Source organism: Notamacropus eugenii, chromosome 5, assembly GCF_028372415.1.
Source record: "Notamacropus eugenii isolate mMacEug1 chromosome 5, mMacEug1.pri_v2, whole genome shotgun sequence".
In the NCBI taxonomy this organism is placed as follows: domain Eukaryota; kingdom Metazoa; phylum Chordata; class Mammalia; order Diprotodontia; family Macropodidae; genus Notamacropus; species Notamacropus eugenii.
In genome coordinates, this window is record NC_092876.1 from 60730258 (window position 1) to 60739835 (window position 9578).

The window sequence follows — 9578 nt, forward strand, 5'->3', positions numbered from 1 at the left end:
GACAATGGTCAGAACCCTCTTGGCAGGTAACCTCAGGCAGAACGTAATGTCCAAGTCCCTTTGGCAATAACTCGTTGAGGAGCCTGAGAGAACTAAAACGGTTCCTCCCATCCCCTTATCAATCTGTGCTCCCAAACTCTATTGGTTCTGACACTGACTGGGCCACTTGCCCTCACTAGGCCTGTCTGGGTTTCTCCTTCTTTCATCTATAAAGTCTGAAGGATGTCTTTAAAATCCCTCCCAGTTCTCGATCTGTTCACCGGCATCCTCTGGGGTCTTTGAACCCTGGAGATCCGGTACAAAAGAAAGTGTGGGTGCAAAGGCAGCTCTGGAGGCAGAGAGGGCCAAGGAAGGTTTAAAGGGTCACTGAAGGTCCATGGCAGAATATTTGAGCTAGAAAGATCTCAGGTCTCCCCTGAACTTCCCCTGCAAATAAACAAAGGGTCAGAACCTAGAGAAGCCATTTGGCAAATAATCATAACTGCCATAATCATGATAGCTCAAATTTACATTCCAAAGTGCTTTTTTATCCATTATCTGACTGAGTTTTCCACAACTACCCTCTGAGATAGATGGTGTTATTACTAACTACCCTGTTGTACAGCTGAAGGAAATTGAGGCTGACAGATTAACTGACTGCCCCAGGATCACACACCTAGTAAACTGAAGGAGAATCCCAGGGCAGATATCCCTGAATCCAAACCTAACCTGCTGTCCACTCTCCCAGCTGCCTCTGTCTAGCACGGACTCATTAAAGACAGTGCCAGTAGCCAAGTCCACAAAACCATCACCAAGGCTCATCCGCTGGGAAATGGAAAAAGCTTCGTAACTAAATTCACAACTATGGGATTCTGCCCAGATAACAGATGTGTCTGTAAAGAAAACACCTTGAAAACCTACCATGTTTCTCAAAAGTCTCTGGGAGAAAACTGAAATTCTTTGCCTTAGCATTCAAGGCCCTTTACAATACTTTCCTCAATCCTTTGCCTCAATACGCTCTTACATTTTGGCCTAGCTATTTTCAAAGACCTGCTTGTCTCCCCTGTGTAATTTTTGCAAACTGCTTCTTCTCAATCCCAACACCTGGAACTCACTTCCTCTGCATTTCTACCTGCTGAAATTCTTTCTCTTCTTCCAAGACCCCATTCGGGTCCCACCTTCCTTCAAAATACTCTTCTGTATCTCCACCCTGCCTCTCCCAGCCTTAGTGGAAAGTGGTCTCTCCCTGCTTGAGACAAAGCTTGGTCTAAGCTGTCTTAGAACACCCTCTTGTCTACTGTTCTCCCCATTACCATCACTCCCCACTGTATTAGCCTTACCTGTCCACTGTCGGCATCTCTCCTTCCCTGCCCACCCCACTCCCAGAAGAATGTTAAGTTTCATGAGGGAAGAGACTGTTTCATTCTTTGCCTCTGTATCTCCAGTGGCTTAGCACAGTGCCTAGCACATAGCAGAGGTTTAAGAAATGTTCATTTTTGGACTGATCAAGTGATTGATAGGGGCTGCTGTTCATGTTGTATCCCCAGAGCCAAACACAATCCCTTGCTTTCAAGAAACACTTAATATTTTCTAGATGAATGTCATCAAGGCTGGCCTGTCCAGAAAGCTCTAATGCCCATCTCTTTCTGATGGCTGCCCAGGCCATGGTTCCCAAAAGATGTTCCCTGGGCCTGTGTGTCCTCACCTCCAACTTTTGTTTGGTGTCAGCTCCCAGAAGGTCTCGGATATCCTCATTATAGATCTCTAGATAGGAAGCCCGGACCAAGAATTTGGTATTCTCAGCACACTGTAGGGAGGAAATGGAGAGAGGCTTTTATTCTCCAGTAAAGAGCCCTGCAAACCAGACCAGAGAGCACCCAAGCTGGTCCCTCCAAAAGGATGCTTGCCTTTAAATTGTGTCTCCTCTGGCCAGTGTGAAGGGAGGTGAGTGTATATTAGTTTGGGTTTCTCTGAAACTATACAGTTTACGAAATACTTTCTTTACAAAAGCCTGAGATGCAGCAGACTCTGATTAGGCTATAAGAAATGATGAATGAGAATAATACAAAGAAATACAGGAAGATTTACATGAACATGAAACCAGATAAAATAAGGAGACCCAGAAATAGCTAGCTACGCAGTAACTATTTACATCAATGTAAAGAACGTGTCATTGCTCAGTCATGTCCAACTCTTCATGGCCCCACTTAGGGTCATTTCTTGGCAGCCATCCTGGAGTGGTTTGCCATTTTTTTCTCCAGGTCATTTTACAGATGAGGAAACTGAGGTGAAAAGGGATAAATGACTTGCCTGGGGACACAGAGCTAGTATCTGAGGTAAGATTTGAACTCAGGTCTTCCTGGCAATAGGCCCAAGGATCTATAAACTGCACCCCCCAGCTCATGGGGCATGTTGCACAGTGAGTGGCAGCCTGAAGAGTAGATGGAACACTGAACCTGAAGTCAGGAAGACCTAAGTTCAAGCCTAGCCTCTGACACTTACTTTCTCTGTGACCATGAACAATTAATTTAATCTCTCACAGGCTCAATTTCCTTACTAGCAAAATGAGGATATTAGCAGCTACCAATTCACACAGGGTTATTGTTAAGTTCAGAAGAGACAACGTCTTTAAAGTACTTTGTAAACCACCAAAGCACCATATAAAGGTGAGCTATTTATCATCTTGCCTTCTAACAGTTAAAAATTCTCTTCTACTGTATCGAATTTGGATAAATGTTCTTTTGCAATTTCCTATAAACTTTCTCTTTTCCAGGTAGAAAAGTGAGGCCTCATTTCTAAAATACATAAAGAACTTAGTCAAATTTACAAGTGGTCAATTGACAATTTACAATTGCCCAATTGACAAATGGTCAAAGGATATGAACAGGCAGTTTTCAGAGAAAGAAATGAAAGCTATCTATAATCATATGAAAAACTGCTTGGTTAGAGAGATGCAAATCAAAACAGCTCTGAGGTACCACATCACACCTATCAGATTGGCTAACATGACAAAACAGGAAGATGATAAATGTTGGAGAAGATGTGGGAGAGTTGGAACACTAATTCGTTGTTGGTGGAGCTGTGAACTGATCCAACAATTCTGGAGAGCAATTTGGAACTATGTCCAAAAAACTATAAAAATGTGCTTACTCTTTGACCCAGCAATACTACTTCCAGGGCTGTATCCCAAAGAGATCATAAAAATGGGAAAAGGACCCATGGGTACAAAAATATAGAGTTCTTTTTGTGGTGGCCAAGAACTGGAAATTGAGGGAATGCCCATCAATTGGGGAATGACTGAACAAATTGTAGCATATGAATGTAATGGAATACTATTGTGCTAAAAGAAATGATGAACAGATGGACTTCAGAAAATCCTGGAAAGATTTATATGAACTGAAGCTGAGGAAATGAGTAGAACCAGGAGAATACTGTTCACAGAAACAGCCACAATGTGCAATGACTGATTTTGATAGACTTAGCCCTTCTCAGCAAAGCAAGGACCTAAAGGACTCATGAAGGAAAATGCCATCCACATCCAGACAAAGAACTATGGAGTTGGAATGCAAAGCAAAGTAGACTATTTTCTTTTCTGTCTGATTTTGTTTTGCTTTCTTTTCTTTCTCATGGTTTCTCCCATTCATTATAATTCTTCGATGCAACATGATTGGTGTGTAAATGTGTTTAATAGGAATGTATATCAGATTGGATTCAGGAGGGAGGGGGAAAGGGAGAAAATTTAAAATTTATGGAAGTGATTGCTGAAAACTAAAAATAGATAAATTGGACAAAAGAAAAGAAAAGTGAGGTCTAAGGTAGATGTCTGACCTTGACCAAGAAGCCTAGCAACCTCTTTTTGTGTGGCAAAGAACTGAGTCCCCACCTTATTGGGGAATGACTGAACAAATCATGGTAGATCACAGCAGGTTTGTGATGGAATACGACTGAGTTGTAAGAAATTGTGAAAGAGAGACTTTCAGAGAAACCTGGGAAGATTTGTACGAACTGATGCAGAATGAAGTGAGAAGAACCAGGACAATTTATGCAACAAAAACAAAAGTTCTGTAAAGATAAACAGCTTAAGATGTCAGAACTCAGACACGGCTCCAGAGGACCTCTGACACAGCCTGCTGCCCACCTTCTGACAGAGACGGGATGGACTAAATGTGCAGAATGAGAGATTTTTGGACATTACCAATGTGGAAATTTGTTTTTCCTGAATATTTGTTACAAGGGTTGTGAAATATTATTTGTTGTATGTTTGTTACAAGGAATTTTTAAAATTTCCAGTGGGGAGGTGATAGGGAGAGAAAAGATTTGTGTTAATTGATTAAAAACATAATTTTAAAAATAGTTAGTCTGAAGAAATAGATTCTCCTCTTGTTGGACCTCACTCCCAAAAGTCACCACTTTCCTATGGAAAGTGAAGGTTTAAGGTGATTTCTGACCCATGGGTCCCTTTCTTTTCAACCAGCATCCCCTCCCAGCCCAGTTCCACCCTCTCCAGCCCTCATACCTGGACACTCTCAAAAATATGTTCAAACGCTCTGGGGATGATGCCTCTCTGGGTAGGAGGGTCCGGCAGGCCTTGCATAGTAAAAGACTTTCCACTGCCTGTCTGGCCATAGGCAAAGATAGTGCCATTGTAGCCCTCGGTGACACCCTGCACATAGAGCCAACACAGACATAGATATTTAGGGGGTATGGGGTAGGGGAGGAGAGAAAATTGATGTTTGTTCATTGAAAAAAAAAGAAATTGTAAAAGCAAAACTAATGTCAAAGGTGGGCTGTGGGCCCAAGCTGTTAGGTGACTCTTGGTCGGGGGTGGGGGGGGTGGAGTGGTTTGCCTTCTACTCACCTCCCTATAAAGGGAGAAGGGATGGTCTGAACCATTCCTGGAGCTCTGAAGCAGCCCTGGGATTTGAGAACAGCTATAGCTCCATGGCATCTCAATCAATCAATACTTACTTATTAAGCACCTACAATGTGTCATTCACTGTGCTAAGTGATGGGGACTCAAAGACAGAAATGAATGGTCCCTGCCCTTTGGGATCTTCCACTTTACCAAGGGGAGCTACAGGGACACAGAAAAATAAATACCCGGTTACTAAGGAGCAGAGCTTCACAACCTCAAAGTCTTCCTTCATTCTCTCTCAGTCCTATCACCATATTCAATTAATTACCAAGTCTTGCTGTTCCTATCCATTCAACTTTTCTTACATATATCCCCTTCTCAACTCCCAACACCACCAGCCTAGTTCAAACCATCGGAAGCTCTGGCCACAGCTACTGTGATGCCCTTCTCATTTAGTCTCCCTGCATCCAGACTAATTTTTCTCCATCTTCCCCACTGCTGCCAAGTGACATTTCTAAATCCAGGTCCTGATCATGTCACTCCCCCACTCAAGAAGGTCCAGTGGCTCCCTATTGCCCCTATGATCAAACACCAGCTTCTCAACTTGGCGTTTAAAGCCTTTAACAACCTGACTTCAGCCTACGTTTCTAGACTGAGTTCATATTCCTCCCCTTCAGGCATTCTACCTTCTAGCCTGTTTAATTTAAATATGGCATTTCATCTCCATACCTTTGCAAAGGCCATCCCTTCATACCTGGATTACACTGCTCCCCTCAAATTCCCACCTCTGAGAATCTAGAATTTCCTTCAAAATTCACTCAAAACAAGCACTACATGAAGCCTTGCCAGATTCTCCCTTATGCCAGCAATCCATCCCCCAAACTACTTTGTACCTCCAGCACTCAGCACAGTGCTTGGCACATAGTAGGGGCTTAAAAATATTTATCAATTGATTGATTGTATTTACTTAAATGTGTTTACTGCTATTCCCCCTAATAGTGGGGAGAGATTGTCTCATTTTTATCTTTTGGTCCTCAGATATTAGTGCCCAGCACAAAGTATCATCCTCCCAGCTGAGAGTGAGGGCAGTGATGGGCAAAGGTATAACAGCTGAATCAGATGAGATATCAGTAGCTGGGTCAGAGGGAACCTTGGGGTCCTCTCCCTATCGATTTGCACATAGTTCACAAGCTGCTCGTTTAGTGAGTACAATTCATCAAGGGTAGAAGCTCTGTGTCTAATTTCACTATGACATTCTTGGTGCCCAGCACTGTGTCCTATATAAAGTACTTTAAAAATACCTGTTCTATAGAACTGATTGGTTGAAGGAACTGTGGATGTTTAACCTGGGAAAGGCTCAAGGGAGACAAGCTAAATGTCCTCAAGTATTTGAAGGACTCTCACTTGGAAGAGGGATTTCACTTCTTCTATGTGACCCCAAGAAGGACCAACAGCCTTTCATTTAGTATTGTGTGACCTTGGCCTCCTCCCTACTGGAGGCATACAATGCAGGACAGAAACAAGATAGCTTACCAAAAGGCAAACTTAGATTTGCTATCTCTGGTTAGAGCTGTCCAGAAGTGGATTGGTCCCCTCTGAAGGTGGTGGGTTTCCCCTCATTGAAGGTCTTTGGGCAGAGGTTGGATAACCTCTAGCTATGTTATAATATGGCCCTGGTGTGTTACAAGTAGGGATTCCTTTGGGGGTATTGGTTGATCTTGAGGGTTGTGCAAGTCCCTTCCAACTCTCCTGTGATTCTGCATAAATAACGATTTCAGGAAGGAACACTAAATTAACATCTAGGGGAATCAGGAAAAAGCCTCTTGAATCTCTTCATGTGGTGAGTGCAAGCAGATAAGAGCAAAACCCAGTGCAAAGTGATCTTGAGTGAAGACATGTCATTGCAGTAGGGTGGAAATCAAGAGTAATCCAGAAAAGGTAGTCTGGAATGGAGTTACATGAGCATTGGATAGGGAAGAAGAATTCAAAGCCTCCCAAAGCATATTATTCCACATAGAAATAGACCTAATTGTTAGGAAGTTTTTCCTGGACATCAAGCCTCCCAATGTTTTTGCAATTTCTACTCAATGCTCTGTTCCTTCAAGAGGAAGAATCTTGGTGCCAGCCCAGGTCAGAAACATGCCCCATTGTCTGCTGTCAAATCCAGGTGAGAATGCCATTATCAGGGCAATGGAAAGTGGAGACTCACAGATAGAACAAGGGATGACCTTAGCACATATGAAGGAAAGTAGCAACCCTGACAATTGGCAGAGTGAGAATGGGATCAGAGACTCAGGGAAAAACAAACAAACAAACTTTGGGATGCCTTGACAGGGCTGAGATAAGGTTGGGCGGTTAACCTCACTGGTAGGACAGGAGAAACACAGACTTCACTTCTCTGACCCCCAGGAGTTAAGAGCAGGTCCAACCCGTTCCATCATGGAAAACTGCCAAAGCACTGATTCCTTTCCATGCTCATCCCTGAGAACTGGAAAATGAGACTAGATAAAAGGAGAAACCCAAATAGCCATAGTTAAACTTTCATCTTGTTTTCAGTGGTTTCATATCCTTGAATAAATGGGAGAATTGAGGGATATTTCACATCAGAACTAGAGATGGAAGCATACTCTTAAGCTGGCCAGCTGCTAGCCCAATTCTGAGTGCTAGATTTCAACCTTGAGATTTCCCTCAGTAATAGTCAGGTCTGAGGTCAGTAGAGGATACTTACTCAACATTCCCACATCCCTGAAGTGCCCCTAATGGTGTCAGACACTAACACATTTTAGAATGGCCCTTGTACACGACTGTCATGGGACTCTTGAATGCTCTAATTGGAATAGGGGATTGGGCAAAAAGCAGTGGATTCAAATCAAAGGGCCTAGGTTCAAATCCTACCACAGAAGCTTAGTAGATGTGTGACCATGGGCAAGTGATTGAACCTCTCCGGTCCTTAGTGTTCTTATCTGTAAATCCAGGAGGCTGAAGTAGAAGGCCTCCGAGGTCCCTGCCAGTTTAAAGGGATCTCATGTTATAAGAGAGAGGAGCTGACCAGTGTCTGCATCATAGAATCCCTGCTTCTGGAGGTGGTATAAGTCCTCCACTTCACACACACACTCACACACACACACACACACACACACGAGTCTTAGAGGCTAAATGACCACATGGCAAAGGTGTTGAAAAGAGGGGTTCTGCTCAGGTTGGACAAGATGACTTCTAGGATTTTAAGAAACTGAAGCCCAGAGAGGGAAACCAGCCAAGGTCACACAGTAAGTCTAACAATGCCATTGATTCACTGGCAGGAGAACATGAGAGACTTTGAGCAATCTGATCGGTGGACTTGGACCTAACCAGGGGCTGATGTCCCAATGTCCCTCAATAAATGTGAAGCAGTCTGCCACAGATGTGAGGTATGGTGCCCAGGACACACCAAATGGGGCTTGTTGAGCTCCCTAAGACTGCTTAGTGAAAGGCCAGCTACATTTCTCTTTTGACATCCTTTGGATGGGCTCAAGTTCTCTTTCTATAAAGTCAGACCTGCTATTTCAGGACAGGGCTATTGAAACTCAAGTTTTATCATCTTCTGCTGTCTGCAGGTCAGGCCTGGACCATACTGGGCTCTGGGCAGAAGTCTGCCCCCTTCTGCTATCCTTTTGTGGCCCCATTTCTTATTTCACCTGGGCCTGTGATTTCAGAGAACTTCTGATGAAGAAATGCTTGCTACCAATGACAATCAGTAAACGATTAGCAATTTATCAGTTGTTTAATGCTCTCAGTGGGTGCACTGAGAAGGTTCATGACTTGCCCAGGGTCACACTGGACAGTACTGGCAAAGGGGGAACTTAGACCTAGGTCTACACACGTGACCAATTGCCCTTCCACACGTGAAAATTGCCCTTCCTCTCAGGGAGAAGGAAAGCTGAAGACTCAGTCCTGGAAGGAAGAGGTTGACACTCGCAAAGAAAAGGGGGCGGGGCACGATGGTGGGTATTGAGAACTGCAACTCTGTGGGAAACAAATATCTGAGTGAAAAGGGAAGTCAAAGCCTGGATAGGTAGTAGGGTAGAGTGTAGGAGTGTGATGTATGGTTCAGCCAGTCAGTCAACAAACATTTATTAAGGCCTTACTATGTGCCAGGCATTGTGTTAAGCGATGGAGATACAAAGAAAGTCAAAAACACCCATCCCTGCCCTCAAAGAGCTCACATTATAAGGGTTATAAGGATTGAGATGTGATGCAACATGCAAATCACTAGGTACATGCAAGATATAGACAGTGAACATCGAAGATAATGCCAGTCTGGAGGTCACTAGCTTGGGTGAGAGGGCAACCAAGAATACTCTTTTTTAGAAAGTCAGATTTGAGCTGAATCATGAGGCAGGGGGTTGGCAGTGGCCTAGAGTCCTGAGCAGAGGGAAGCTAGGGGTGCCTGCAGACCAGAATCTAAGCGGGGTGGGAGTAAGCCTGCTGGTATAGATTGAATCCCAGTTAAAAGGGGGGTGTCCTGGATTCCTTGGATGGGGAAGAGAAGCTAAGCAGGGCCGAGCCTCTGGACCATCGCCCTCCCCTGACAGAATGTAAACTCCTCCAAAGCAGCAGGTGCTTTTCCCCAGGGCTGGGTGCACGTCTTGGCTAGAATGGGGAGGCAAGGCAGAGGGCAGAGGGCAGGGGCCTGGGGCCTCGCCCCGGCCCAATCTGTGCTAGGTCCTCCCCTGGCCTCCCTCGGCCCCTGCCCCTCCCTCAC

The 9578-nt window shown here is 44.3% G+C and overlaps 1 protein-coding gene across 5 annotated transcripts in view; it reads right to left on the minus strand.

The window, feature by feature from the left end:
* KIF17 (kinesin family member 17) overlaps positions 1-9578 on the minus strand; it is a 59771-nt gene that overhangs the window by 49072 nt on the left and 1121 nt on the right. For all 5 annotated transcript variants that reach the window (XM_072609157.1, XM_072609156.1, XM_072609155.1 and 2 more), the window contains exons 2-3: positions 4496-4642; positions 1685-1786 (exon numbers count right to left, since the gene is read on the minus strand). In XM_072609157.1, coding sequence (XP_072465258.1) covers positions 1685-1786; positions 4496-4642 — 249 coding nt within the window. The remainder of the gene's footprint in view (positions 1-1684; positions 1787-4495; positions 4643-9578) is intronic.